At 40.9% G+C, this 15,260-nt stretch overlaps 1 protein-coding gene across 2 annotated transcripts in view; it reads right to left on the bottom strand.

The window, feature by feature from the left end:
* eftud2 (elongation factor Tu GTP binding domain containing 2) overlaps window positions 1-15,119 on the bottom strand; it is a 42,786-nt gene extending 27,667 nt beyond the window's left edge. Inside the window, exons 1-9 of one of the 2 annotated variants that reach the window (XM_052038746.1) lie at window positions 15,035-15,119; window positions 8,701-8,809; window positions 5,657-5,816; window positions 2,422-2,500; window positions 1,744-1,819; window positions 1,567-1,632; window positions 716-751; window positions 542-632; window positions 46-128 (exon numbers count right to left, since the gene is read on the bottom strand). In XM_052038746.1, the coding sequence (XP_051894706.1) occupies window positions 46-128; window positions 542-632; window positions 716-751; window positions 1,567-1,632; window positions 1,744-1,819; window positions 2,422-2,500; window positions 5,657-5,816; window positions 8,701-8,799 (690 nt within the window). In that variant the 5' untranslated portion in view covers window positions 8,800-8,809; window positions 15,035-15,119. Of the gene's footprint in view, window positions 1-45; window positions 129-541; window positions 633-715; window positions 752-1,566; window positions 1,633-1,743; window positions 1,820-2,421; window positions 2,501-5,656; window positions 5,817-8,700; window positions 8,810-13,403; window positions 13,467-15,034 lie in introns of those variants that run through there. The other variant, XM_052038745.1, reaches the window with a different exon arrangement.
* Window positions 15,120-15,260: the final 141 nt, after the last annotated feature.

Below are 15,260 nucleotides of genomic sequence, written 5' to 3'. Positions count from 1 at the left end.
TTTTTGTGTAGAAATTCTTTACTTTTGGTCTATGAACCTACTCACCCCCTCTGCTGCATCAATGAACAGTACCATGCCATCTGAGATTCTGAAACCAGCTGTAACCTCATCAGAGAAGTTTACATGCCCTGAAAATGAAACAAAATACTTTAGTTTTAGAGATTACAGTGGCAGGAGAGCTGTTTGGCAACTCGAAGTTATCGATTACTCTAACTTGTTTCATTTATACAAGTTTTAAGTGCAGGTATTGTGTAGAACACAAAGAAATAGTGAGGAGCTCCACCTCTTTAGGAGAAGACAGAAAAAAAAACAAAATTTAATCACTATCTAATTTTAAAATATAAAAGATTTTAATCTCTTTTAAAATATTGTTACACAAGAATGAAAGTAAAATGACCAATCCTAGAACTCAGATTCAAAGTGAACATTAACTTAATACCATTATTCCACCAAATGACAGACCTGAACAAAATAATACAAAATTTTTTATAAAGATCACTGGATAAATTTAAGACATTTGAAACCGGTTCACAGGACTCACCTGGCGTATCTATGATGTTGAAGAGATAGGATTTGCCCTTGGAATCTGGAAGTACCATTGTGACAGGTGTACTTTTTATACCTACTCCTCTCTAAGGAGAAATATTGCAGAAATTATCCAAGAGAATGTCAAAAAGCTCTCACAAATTAACAAAGATTTAATAACAATGCTTACCTCCTGTTCTGTAAAGAGTATATCAGTGTATCGAAGCTGAAGTAAAACACAAAATATAACTTAAATTGTTAATCTGGAGATAGAGTATTTTGGCTGCACCAGTGTTGCTTCAACTTATCAAAGTCCAAGGCACCCCCCCAATGGAAAATATTTCAACCATCGTCAACTGATGCAAAAGATTTCTTCTCCTCCACCCATTCTCATCTAACCTTTCAGTATCCTCCTGCCCACTTAAATCATTATTGGCATATCCACACAGTGTTTGAATTAATTTTCCCGAATAACTGGCATGGCTGCATCTTAGATTATACTTGTCTGTGATCTGCTGCTCTTCCACTCTTTTCTCTCCAGTACCCAATAATCCCATCATACATTTGCTTCAATACCACCAGTTTTATACTCAGCATTACACGAACCCCACAGGGATGGTCTATTTGAAATTAACATCCATAGTAACGTCTAACCTAAAGATTGCTTTACCTTGGCAGATAAGCTGAAACCGGAATTAACCAAAAACTTCTATATTTTGAATTATTTTTTAAAATTATTTTCCTTTGCAAGTTATATAAAATTTCAGCAAAAACTAAAGCAACTTGACTTCAAATGGTGTCAGAAGATTAAAGCAGCCAACAATGGGTCTGTGGAACAAATAGATTTTAACTAGATGCTTTGAATTTGGTTTTATTTTACTAATATGTAAGTTATTTGCTAACTTAAGGCATTAAGGAATCATAAAGAAACAATAATATCGCTGTGCTGCATAGGGAAAGTATTAAAAGTACATTAAAAAATGGTAAAGCTTTAAGATTTTCCAGATAAATATATATCAAGGAAGTTGCCAAAATGCTTACATCACGGTCATCCTTTTTACGAATCTCTGGGTGCGTCTGTTCAATCAAGCAATCAACAAAATTTGTCTGAAACAAATGATTGCAAAATGTATTATTTTTCTGTTATGCTCTATTCTATTTATATTTCAAACTATCCTCTCTACAATTAAAATAGCACCTTCACACATAAATACAAACCTTCCCATGATGTAAATGTCCACAAAGAGTAATATTCCGAATCAGCTCAGAATTATCCATCAAATCTGCAAGGAACCTAAGATGAAGTAAAAGAAGGTTTAATGATTTACAAATGTTTACAATTTCACTTTGGGAACAATCAACCATGAACTAAACTGCCAACAGAAAAGAAACACTCAACCATACAGCTGAAAATATATTTATGAAAGGTGGGTGACTGGTGACCTACTGTGAATCTAAACATAATATGAATGACACCTGGAAAATGATTGATGTGCAAAGGACCTACTTGCTGTGAAAAAATAAACCTTAGCAGGAGGCTGAATACCCTTAATTCTTGGAGTGAATGCAGCTTAAATGTCTCAATTATAAAATTTCTACACTGAACAAGTCTTGGAAATTTTCAGTGTGACGTTCAATGGGAGTGTGCTCAAAAAGCCTAACTATCCACAAATCAGAAAAGAAAATGGAAACCTTGGTTGTAGAGGCCAGAACAGTTGGTACAGAAAATATAAAAAAAAAGTTGGTCTTTTGGTTTGGATTTAAAGTACATTTTTTAGGTTCAATCATTCTACACTTAGTCATAGAACATATAACCTGAATGCAATCAATGCTTCCAATTAACCTTGACTTCATTTTGAAATAGGTTTAAAAGGTACTGCAAAATCATTCACTTACTCCATATCATACACAGTTTCTGGTAACTCCTGCTCCATCAATGTAAATTTCTTTTTCTTGACAGGTTTAATAATGGGTTCTGAAAGACAGAAAATTCTCAATTTCAGAAACAGCATTAGATAATTCCATTATATGAAATAAAAATCATACCTCATTAGAGAATGTCTCAGCTATTGTATCAGCCTAAATAGATTCATTAATACATTAATATCAATGCATAAAAATATGGATGCATCAGAAAGAATTGAGAATGGCACATTTAAAAAAAGATTATGTATTGATTTTAGATTAAAATCTCCTTCTTTAACCATAATCATTACCTTTCCAGTAAACCTGAGGAGCCACATGATGCAAAGCAGAACAAGGCCCCACACCATGACATTACATAAGCTTGTCATTATTTTACTAATAAAATAAAATCTCAGAAGTTAAAGATTGCAATTTTTTTTGGGGGGTGGGGGTGGGGGTGGAAATGGGATCAGAACAGCTAAAAGAATAGAAGATGGGAGAGGAGAAGCAGTTTTCAAACAAAACAAAATTAACCATAGAACCATACAGCACAAAACAGGCCCTTCGGCCCACCATGTTGTGCCGTCCGTCAAACCACCCTCACACTACCTAACCCCTTCCTCCCGCATATCCCTCCATCTCACATTCCTCCATATGCCTATCCAACAAGCTCTTGAACCTGTCCAATGTATCTGCCTCCACCACCACCCCAGGCAGTGCATTCCATGCACCAACCACTCTCTGGGCGAAAAACCTCCCCCTGACATCTCCCCTGAACCTCCCACCCATAACCTTAAAGCCATGCCCTCTCGTCTTGAGCATTGGTGCCCTGGGAAGGAGGCGCTGACTGTCTACTCTATCTATTCCTCTCAATATTTTATATACCTCTATCATGTCTCCTCTCATCCTCCTCCTTTCCAGTGAATAAAGCCCTAGCACCTTAAGCCTCTCCTCATATTCAATACTCTCTAATCCAGGCAGCATCCTGGTAAATCTCCTCTGCACCCTCTCCAACGCCTCCACACCCTTCCTATAATGAGGCGACCAGAACTGAACACAGTACTCTAAGTGTGGCCTAACTAGAGTTTTGTAAAGCTGCATCATCACCTCGCAGCTCTTAAACTCAATCCCACGATTTATGAAAGCCAACATCCCATTGGCCTTCTTAACTGCTCTTTCCACCTGTGAGGCAACTTTCAATGAACTGTGAATATGAACCCCCAGATCCCTCTGCTCCTCCACACTGCCAAGTACCTTGCCATTTACCCAGTACTCTGCCCTGGAGTTTGTCCTTCCAAAGTGTACCACCTCACACTTCTCCGGATTGAACTCTATCTGCCACTTGTCAGCCCAGCTCTGCATCCTATCAATATCCCTCTGTAAGCTCCAACAGCCCTCCACACTATCCACAACACCGCCGATCTTAGTGTCGTCCGCAAACTTACTAACCCAGCCTTCCACCCCCTCATCTAAGTCATCTATAAATATCACAAAAAGTAGAGGTCCCAGAACTGATCCCTGCGGGACACCACTAGTCACTGCCCTCCAATCCGAGGGCACTCCTTCCACCACAACCCTCTGCTTTCTACATGCAAGCCAATTCCTAATCCACACAGCCAAGCTTCCCTGGATCCCTTGGCCTCTGACCTTCTGAAGAAGCCTATCATGAGGAACCTTATCAAACGCCTTACTAAAATCCACGTAAACCACATCCACTGCACTGCCCTCATCAATCTTCCTGGTCACCTCCTCAAAGAACTCTATCAGGCTTGTGAGGCAAGATCTTCCCTTCACAAAGCCATGCTGGCTGTCCCTAATCAGTCCATGATTCTCAAGGTGTTCATAAATCCTATCCCTTAGAATCCTTTCTAACAGCTTACCCACCACAGACGTGAGACTCACCGGTCTATAATTCCCTGGCCTATCCCTATTACCTTTTTTGAACAAGGGGACAACATTCGCAACCCTCCAATCCTCTGGCACCATCCCCGTGGACAACGAGGACTCAATGATCCTTACCAGCGGTTCAACAATCTCCTCCCTAGCCTCTTGAAGCAGCCTGGGGAAAATCCTGTCAGGCCCCGGAGATTTATCTGTCTTAATATTATTTAACAACTTCAACACATCCTCTCTCTTGATATCTACAACCTCGAGAACATCACCCCTACCAGCACTCCCTTCCGCGTCATCAAGACCCCTCTCCCTGGTGAATACCGAAGAGAAGTACTCATTGAGAACTTCTCCCACTTCCGCTGCCTCCAGGCAGATTCTCCCACCTTTGTCCTTAATCGGACCTACCTTTACCCTAGCCATCCTCCTACCCTTCACGTACTTGAAAAAGGCCTTGGGATTTTCCTTAACCCTACTAGCCAATGCCTTTTCATGTCCCCTTCTAGATCTCCTCAGCCCTTTCTTAAGTTCTTTCCTCGCTACCCTACATTCCTCATGGGCCCTGTCTGAACCTTGCTGCTTATACCTCATGTACGCTACCTTCTTCTCCCTAACAAGTCGTTCCACCTCTCTCGTCACCCACGGTTCCTTCACCCTGCCATTCCTTCTCTGCCTCACTGGGACATATTTATCCCTAACATCCTGCATAAGATCCCTGAACATCGACCACATCTCCATGGTACATTTTCCTTCAAAAAGGACATCCCAATTTACACTCCCAAGTTCTCTCCTTATAGCCTCATAGTTCGCCCTTCCCCAATTAAAAATCCTCTTGTCCTCTCTGCACCTGTCCCTGTCCCTGTCCATGACAATTTTAAAGGTTTTGGAGCAATGGTCACTGTCCCCCAAATGCTCACCCACCAATAGATCCTTCACCTGTCCCAGTTCATTTCCTAAAACTAGATCTAACATGGCATTCCCTCTAGTCAGCCTGTCAACATACTGCGTCAGGAATCCCTCCTGGACACATTTAACCAATTCCATCCCATCTAAACCTTTGGCACTAAGCAGGTTCCAGTCTATATTTGGGAAGTTGAAGTCTCCCATTATAACAACCCTGTTATTTTTGCTTCTCTCAAAACATTGCCTGCCAATCTGTTCCTCTATATCTCTACCGCTACCAGGGGGCCTATAGAATACTCCTAGTAGAGTAACTGCTCCTTTCTTTTTCCTTAATTCCACCCATACGGACTCTAGAGATGATTAAGTACCTTTAACAATAATCTAATGTGCAGGGTTTTTAATTTATTTATTTAAAATGTACCACCTTACTTACCAGTAAGTGGCTGAGTATCCTCCTCTTGAACAATTGTCTCTACTTCAGGTCCATATACCTCCTCTGCGGTGGGGTAATACTTCTTATCCTCATGCAGCACCACCTCCATTCCAACGTGATCTTCATCCTGATCTCCGGCTTCTTCATCATCCTCATCCTCCTTATATATTCATACACAAATGTATATAAATGATCTGACTCTTGAAGTGATCACTTGCAAGATAAATATGACATGTCCTACAGCAACCTTCCACTTATTTTAATTTGCGTTTACTTTGTAAATGTTTTAAAAAGACCCTTGTGAATTTAAGCAATGGTCAAAAAGAAAAATTATCCAGTCTCATTAAACATAAAGAATGGTCCCTTGTTGGTGATAATACATCTATTATACAAAGCTACTTTCTATTCGGACTTGCTGAGACACATGTTATGAGCTCTCATTTTGAATTTTGAACCAGCATACGTCAAAATATAGACAACACAAAAATTGCTTAATTTTTAAGCATCAACTATAGGACAGAAAATGTGACTTTGCCACAAATTTGTTTTTCCACACTTCAGTCTAAAACAGTCTTAGTAGTTATCTTATCATTTCTTCACACTCTTCCCTACCAAGTGCCTGCCTGTGTCCTGCTATTACTCTCTGCATTTGGCAAGGTCTGTGGCGTTATAGGAGTCAGCCTGCAGTGGACAGCAGAATAGATGGCCTATCTTTGATTCATCCTCAGCCACAAATCACCAAATTACTGTCAATGGGCAAAACAGGCAAACTCTAGTATGCCCCCCACACTAGTCCTAGACTTGTACCGATGTCCTGCGGCTACACAGCCTCCAATATCCTGTAGAGCAATCCATAAGTGGCAACTAAGCCACAGACAGAAGAATGCAAGACTCCACACCTGGAGAGCTCAGATGAGCTTCTGCTAACACATTTAGAAAGAGTTGAAATACATTGTGTAGGTAGAGGAGATTAGTTTAGTTAGGTATTTAATTACTAGTTTAATTAGTTCAGCACAACATCGTGGACTGAAGTGCATGTTCCTGTGCTATACTATTCTATGTTCTATTTAAATGATTCAATAAGAAAATGAAATCTAAAGTACAATATAAAGCCAAAATAACATTTAAATTAATTGAAAATGATTGGGGTCATGCTGGATTTGGCTGGCACAAATTGTATTTGTGCCAACCGACTCAGTACAATGAAGAACAAACCCTGGTATGAAGTAGGTCAGGTATGCTGATACCCGACCTGCCACGCATGGCATGTGTACCTATGTCAGCCAGCGCTTCAGTACAATACCACATTTTATTATTGTTCCAAAAGATTAGAATACAGATTACTTGTGGGAGTATTTCTAGAGGAATTTGTATCAAAAGTAATGGTTAATTGTTTTATTATTGTCACATGTACTAAGATACAGTAAAAAAACTTAGAACATAGAACAGTGCAGCACAGAAGACCCTTCTGCCCACAAAGTTGTGCCGACATAGCTAATCCCCCCTACCTACAGAATGTCCATATCCCTCCATTTTCCTCTCATTTGTGTGCCCATCCAAGCCCCTCTTAAAAGCCCCCAATGAATTTGCCTCCACCACCCTATCAAGCAACGTATTCCAGGCATCCACCACCCTCTGGGTAAAAAACTTACCCCTTACGTCTCTTCTGAACCTACCCCCTCTCACCTCAAATGCATGCCCTCTGATATTGGATCGCTCAATAATGGGAAAAAGATATTGCTTGTCCACCCTATCTAAGCCCCTCATAATTTTATACACTTCCGACAGATCACCCCTCAGCCTCCGCCACTCCAGGGAAAAGAGCCCAAGTTTCTCCAGCCTTCTGATAGCACATACCCTCTAATCCAGGCAGCATCCTAGTAGATCTCCTCTGCACCCTCTCTAAAGCCTCGACATCCTTCCTATAGTGAGGTGACCAGAACTGCACGCAATACTCTAAATGTGGCCTAACCAGAATTCTAATAGAGATGCATCATAACTTCTTGACTCCCATACTCAATACCTCAATTAATGAAAGCAAGCATTCCATAAGTCTTCCTAACCACCCTATCTACCTGTGTAGCCACTTTCAATGAGCCATGGACTTGCACCCCACGGTCTCTCTGCTCTTCAACACTTTTAAGGGTCTTGTCCTTAAGTGTACTGCCTCTTGACATTAGTGCTACCAAGATGCAACACCAACTCCATCTGCCATTTCCCTGCCCACATCTGCAACTGATCTATGTCACAGTGTATCTGTCGCCAGTCTTCTACACTATTCACAACTCCACCAATCTTGGTATCGTCTGCAAACTTACTAACCCACCCATCAACATACTCATCCAGGCCATTTACGTACAACACAACCAGCAGAGGTCCCAGCACAGATCCCTGCGGAACACCACTACTCACAGGCCTCCAGCCTGAATAAGTCACTTCAACTACCACCCTCCGTCTTCTATGGGCAAGCCAGTTCTGGATCCACAGCCAATTCTCCACTGACCCCATGCATCGAACTTTCTTGATTTACCTATTATGTGGGACCTTATCAAATGCCTTACTGAAGTCCATATAGATGACATCCACAGCTCTACCTTCATCAATTTCTCTCGTCACCTCGTCAAAAAAACTCAACCACGCCATCCAGGCATTGAGGTAGTAAAAAAAACATAATGCAGAGTATAGTGATGCAGCTACAGAGAAATCGCAGTGTACGTAAACGAAGTGCAAGGGCCGCGACAAGTTAGATTGGGAGATCAAGAATTCATCTTTAGCGTAATGTTTGCACAATGAAATAAATTATTAACTGCTGTGCAATGAAACCTCTGTTGAAAACAAAGCAAAAGTTTCCATAAATGGGCAAGACATAGATTAAATTCAAAATATTATGTATATTTAATGTACAGGATTTTTTTTTGACATGGTGTTTCTAATGCAAATTAATATCCCTCAGGATACAGTTTGGCATCATCAAAACATATCCAAAAAGAAATTGTTCAGCTTTTTAAGAGACATATCTGTGTTTCATGAACATTTTTCCTCACCTCATCCAGATCATCATCTCTGCTTATGCCATCTTCTTCATCAGAATCCAACTCTGGTCCAATATAGTTACCAAACTCATCATACAAATCTGTATCCATGATTGGAATTCTGAAATGGATGGACAAGTTAAACAATGTACTTATTTCTATTTGGGTATACAATACCTTTAACCTATAGCTGAATGAACAACAGAATCATAAAAAAAATATGGCAATGAATGAGCCCATTTTCCCAGTCCTAGAGGTGCTGAGATATGCAATGCAACAACACCTCTGGGATTACATCAAAATGACGGAGAACGTTTCCATCTTAATTTTATTTTATCAAATCTTGACAACCATTCTAAAATATTAGCACACTACTGTAGTTCAGACCTAAATGTGTTTTTATTTAGTCATTCACAGAAAGCTGAAGTCCTTTGTCTTTTCCTGAGACCTCTCAGCCAGGGAAAGGACAAGGTCAACCTCTGTGGCATATCTGAATTGACTTAAGAGGCTCCATGTGATGGACATTAATGAACCAATTAGGCTGCTATGTTGTGTCACAGTTTTCATTAGAAAAAGTTTTACATTACAGATGTAGGTTACTTAAATTCAAGTTCCCAAGTTGCTACGGTGAGATTTAAACATACTTTTCCACATCAATAATCCAGGGCTCTGGACGCTAGCCCAGGCTCCCGCACCCTTTGAGAACGGATATTTTTTTAAACTCACTTGATTTTATAACTTATTCTACTGCAAATAAAACCTCCTGAGTTCGCCCTGCCTTCCTCAATGATCCGAGAACTTCCACCCCAGATCTTTGTTCGAATCCAGATCAAAATGGTACCATTTACCCAATACTGCCTTTCAATCTTCGTTCTATAGTTAAAATGTATCACTTCATAATTCTCTATATTAAATTTTATCTACCATAGTTCTGCCCATTTTACTAATCCAAGTTATCCCAAAGTGTGTACTCTTCCTTAGATTGGAGGACAGCTAATGTGACCCCACTACTTAAGTGAGGGGAGAAAAATACCAGGGAACTACTGACCATTAGCCTAACTTCAATGGCAGGAACATTTCTCGAATCCACAATGAAAGAAGCCCTTGAAGAGAATAGGACTGAGCTGATTCAATGTGGATTTATGAAAGGAAAATCATTTTTGATTAATCTGTTGGAGGACAGAACAGATCCAGAGGAAACCAGTGGATATGGTGTATTTGGATTTCCAGAAGGCTTTCAATGAGGTCCCTCAAAGGAGATTAGTTGATAAAGTTAGAGCACATGGAATTGGGGAAAATATACTTACGTGGACTACGAATTGGTTACTGGACAGAATGCAAAGAGTGGGAACAAGCAGATCCTTCTTAGGTTGGCAGGCAGTGATCAGTGGGTATGCAGGGATTGGTGCCTAAGCTACAGCTGGAGTTTAGGCACTAATCCCTGCATACCCAATCTCTATCAACAATATTGCTGAGGTGATGAAACGTCATATTTTCAAGTTTGTTGACAACACTAAACTAGGAGGGATTGCAAGTACAGAATAGGATGAAAAAAGGCTTCAAGAGGATATGGATAATGAGGATGAGTGGGTGAGAACGTGGCAAATTAAATATACTGTGGTAAAGTGTGAGCTTGTTCAGTTTGGTGGGTATAACAGAGAAACATTTGTTAAATGGCGAGAGATTGGGTAGTGCCGATGTTCAAAAGGACCTAGATGTGCTTATACACAACTCATTGTAAGCCAGCATGTAAGTGTAGCAAGCAATTCAGAGGGCAAACCATATGTTAGCCTTTATTACGAGAGGATTTGATTACAGAGGCAAGCAAGTCTAAATACAATTGTAGAGGTCCTTGGTGAGACCACACTAACTGTTTTATCTTGAATTTTGGTCTCCTTACCCAAGAAAGGATGAACTTGCATTGAGGGAGTACAACAATCATTTAAGAGACTAGTTCCAGGGATGGAGGGCTTGGTCTACAAGAAGAGATTGAGTAGACTGGGACTGTAGTCTTTGAAGTTGAGAAGAATGAGAGGAGATCTCATTGAAACTTACAAGTTTCTTGAAGGGCTTGACCAGGCAGATGCAGGAAGAATGTTTCCCCTGACTGAGGTGTCCAGGAGCAGGGGACACAGTTTAAGGACAAAGATGAGGAGAAATTTCTTGACTCACAGGGTGGTGAATCTTTGGAATTCTCTCTCTCAACAACTGTGGAAGCTCAATTGTTGTGTTCATTCAAAACAGAGATCAAAAGATTTTTAGGCATTAAGAGAAGGAAGGGATATGGGAATAACAATAGATATGGCACTAAAGTAGAAAATAATCCTAATCTCGATGAATGGCAGTAGAGTATCGAAGGACCAGATGGCCTAGTCCTGCTCTTATCTTCTTACATAAAATCTATTAATATCTGCTTCATTCTTTGACAGAACTTTACAGCTCCCTCCAGTTGAAATAGCAATAATTCATTGTTACTTTTTGCTTTTTCTTCCTTAGCCAATTTTGAGAACGTAAACAGGAGTAAACTAAGTGACCGCGTATGCTCTGCATTCACTAACATGCCTAATTCTTAAACTCAGCATCACTTTTCCAGTTAATCCTTCGATTCTCTTGAAGTCCAAAAATCTACTGATTTTAGCATTAAGTATACCCAATAACTTAGCACCACCATTCTGGAAGTGCAGAATTCCATAAATTCCTAACTCAGTGAGGAAATTCCTCTTTCAAGTTTACACTTATGTTCAAAGATTAAAACTGCACACAGCACTCCACATACTGCCAAAATGGCACTGCACAATGGGGTCAAGACTTCCTTATATTTGTACTCTGACCCCTTGCAATAATGGCCAATATATCAGTTGAAATCCAAAATGCATGCTGTATCTGCATGTTGACTATGTGTTTCACATACAAGGTCACTAAAATCCTTCTGAACACCAACATTTAACAGGTCCTCATCATTTAAAAAAAATTTCCATTCTTTCATCTAAAGTAAACAAACTCACATTTCCCTCCATCTTCTACCCTTTCGACAACTTATTCTGTTAACATTGTAATGCACTTAGCATCCTCTTCACAGCTAACTTGTGCTCCAAACTTGGATATATACATTTGCCCCCTTTTATCAACAGTTGGAAGTACAATACTGATCGCTCTGATAACCCCTAGAAAGAGTATGGCAACAGGAAACTGACCCCTCGTTTCTACTTTTCTCTCTCTTTTAATGTCAATACTAATATTTTTGAAAGCCATGTGCTGTGTAACCTTTTGTGAAACTTAAATGCTGTTTGAAAATTCAGAACTGCAACATCATTTGGTTCCCACTCAACTGCCTTGCTAATTACCTTCTCAAAAAAGCTTTTAAATTTAATAAGCACAATTTCCCTTTCACAAAGATAATTTTGATGCTTCCTAATCACATGATTTTTCAGATACCCTGTCATCATTTTAAAATGGATCCCTGCACTTTTCTGACAACTAACGTCAGGTTAATTAACCGAAAGATTTTTTTTAAATCCTTTCCTGAATAACATTGGTAATATCTGCTACATTCCAATCCACTGGAACCATTCCAGACTGGCTATTCTGCAAAATGCAATCCATTAAAGAATCTTCTTTAAACTTTTGCAACTCTTTCTACATACTTGTGCAACCTCTTACTACCTTTCTTTGTATTTCTTGCTGGTTAAGATTTGTATTCTATTTTCTCCTTCTATCAATTTCTTAGATATTGAGTTTTAAAACTAGACACCAATCATTTTAATCTATTATTTTCTTTATTTTTGCCAGGTATTGCTTATTTTTGTTTGTAAGTAGGAAATTCATTGAGAATTATGAAATATGTAAATGTTTGCCATGGTTATCTACCATCATACATTTACTAATTCCCAATCTGCTACAGCCAAATTGACCCCAGTTCATGACTTGAGTTTCTAACTGAACTGAGAGCTTTACAAACAGAATACAACTTTTTAACATATTGCAATCACTTTATTCAAGAGGATTCATTACTAGAAGATTAGTAATTAATGTTTTTCATTACAAAAACTAGTTTAAAACAGCCTGTCCCTCAATTGTGTCTATGCCACTCTACACTCAGAAACTTGATCTCTAGACCAAATTTATTTTGCCCAGCTAATAACAAGATATAATTGCTATTACATCACTTTTGCACGGGATCCTCATCTCTTCATCAATATATAGCTATTGTTAGAGCTACCCAAATGGGCTGTGGAGGCTCAGTCAAGACACTGATCAATTTTTTTTATGTTAAAGGGCAAGTGTTTAATGCAGGAAGTTGGCATTAGGGTAGAAATATAGCCATGATCTTATCAAATGGCAGAAAAGACAAGAAGACCTACTCCTGATTCTATTGCTCATGTTATGTTAAAAAAGAAATCTTCTCACATTTCATTTGTGCAAGTTATGAGAAAAGATGGAGGCAAAACATGAGACCAAGTAGATATCTTTCATCATAATGAATTTCAATAAAGTTTAAATCTAAACAAAGTGTATATGGTTTATTAAACAATTAATTCAGCGAGGAAGGAACATACTCGCAATCTCAAAAATTTCCCATACCCCAAATATTATCATTATGGTAATACAGAAAAAAAGCAAGTAATTTATTTTTAACACAGCAAAGCTTCAAAAATGGCCACAATAAATAACCACATCATTCAGTTCTTGGTGCTGATTGAAGAAAAACTGCTTACAAGGACACTGCTCATTGAAGTCTCTTTCAAAGAAAAATACTGGAAACACTCAGCCATTCCAGCAGCCTCTGTGGAGAGAAAAACAGTTAACGTTTCAGATGCAGGATCCTTCATCAGAACTTTTCCCCTGATGATCTGAAACATTAACTGTTTCTCTTTCAGCAGATGCTACCTGACCTGCTTAATATTTTCAGTTTTCTGTTTTTATTTCCGATTTCAGCAACTGATTTTCAGGGATCTTTTAAATCTATTTGAGAGGACAGCAAATATGGAGCATCAGACAAAATGTTGGAGGAACTCAGCAATCAGGCAGCATCTGTGAGGGGAAAAGACCAAAGGGCCTCAACCTGAAACACGAGTCCAGACAAAGAGTCTCGGCCCGAAACGTTGACTGTCCATTTCCCTCCCCAGATGCTGCCTGACCCACTGAATTCCTCTAGCACTTTGTCTGTTGCTCCAGATTGCAGCACCTGAGGTCTCTTGTGTCTCCAGGGTGGAAAAATACACCAGGTTTTCATCATATCCAAAAGATACTGCAGTAAGTATACAAAAGCGTTATCCTGAATTGAAAGTTCAAATCTCTGCACTGGCTCTTGAATCTACAACCTTCCACCTCAGAGACATGGTAGTCACCATACCCATCAGCCACAGTCAAGATAAACATTGTAATGGAAGACATTTAAATAAAACTGACACCATAGCCAAGAACTTCTAGGAATATCAACCATTCAATATTAAAACAAAAACTGTTAGAAATCACAGCAATCTATAAACCAAGATTAACCCCTCATTTTCTTCTCCAAACTGGTTTGCTTTTTCCTGGCTCGGAGTTAACAGCTTATAGCCGGAAATTACAATAGAGACCACACTGGTGTTTTCAGTGGAAGAGGAAACGAACCCCAGCAGCAATGGGAGAGGAGTACCAGTCAGATCCCAAAGCAATAGGAGGAAGAGGAGCAGCAGCATCAGGGGTGCGGGGGGGGGGAATGTAAGAACCAGCAGCAGTGGGGAGGAGGGGGTGGTGGAAGAGGGGAGACCAGCAGTAATGAGAGGGGGCAGTGGGGGTGGGGAGAGAGGCAGCAGGGATGGGAAGTGGGAGACCCCAACAGCAGTGGGAGGGAGGAGGGTGGAAGAAAACTAGCAGCAATGGAGGTGGGGATGGGGGCAATGGAAGATGGGAAACCCTAGTAGCAGAGCAGTGGGAGGGTGGAAAAACCAGCAGTAACGAGAGAGGGCAGTGGAGGTGGGGAGGGGACCCCAGCAGCAGTGGGGCTGGGGCGGGGGTGGGGGTGGGGGCGGTGGGGACCCCAGCAGCAGAGGGGGTGGGGGCGGTGGGGACCCCAGCAGCAGAGGGGGTGGGGACCCCAGCAGCAGTGGGGCTGGGGTGGGGGCGGTGGGGACCCCAGCAGCAGTGGAGTGGGGGTGGGGGTGGGGGGGGTGGGGGGGACCCCAGCAGCAGTGGGGGAGGAGCTCAGAGCTCCGACGGGAGCAGCTGCAGGAGGAAGACCCGTTTACGACTGTTTCCTCGGAGCGCGATCTAACCGCGGGCTCTACAGAGAGAACGGCCCGGTGAGACCCGGAGCCGCCGCCCAGCACCGGCCCGGTGAGACCCGGAGCCGCCGCTCACTCACCGTCCGCAGGCCGGACCTCAGCGCACGGCAACCGCGCCGCCAGGCGAGCAAGGACCCGTCCCTGCGTCCAATACATTCGCCTGTCGAGAAGGCAGGAAACCACACCAAATAAAATCCCGCTGGAGCCCTTCATGTTACCTGCGGTGGAGGAGATGATTATCTTAATTATTTTTCCAAAGTCACGATGAAAGATCGGTGAACGTGTTGGGCTGGGCGGTTACAAATA

The sequence above is a fragment of the Pristis pectinata genome, chromosome 25 (genome assembly GCF_009764475.1).
Source record: "Pristis pectinata isolate sPriPec2 chromosome 25, sPriPec2.1.pri, whole genome shotgun sequence".
Classification (NCBI taxonomy): Eukaryota; Metazoa; Chordata; class Chondrichthyes; order Rhinopristiformes; family Pristidae; genus Pristis; species Pristis pectinata.
The sequence above is the reverse complement of the archived record's forward strand: the minus strand, read 5'-3'. Positions and strand labels throughout refer to the sequence as shown.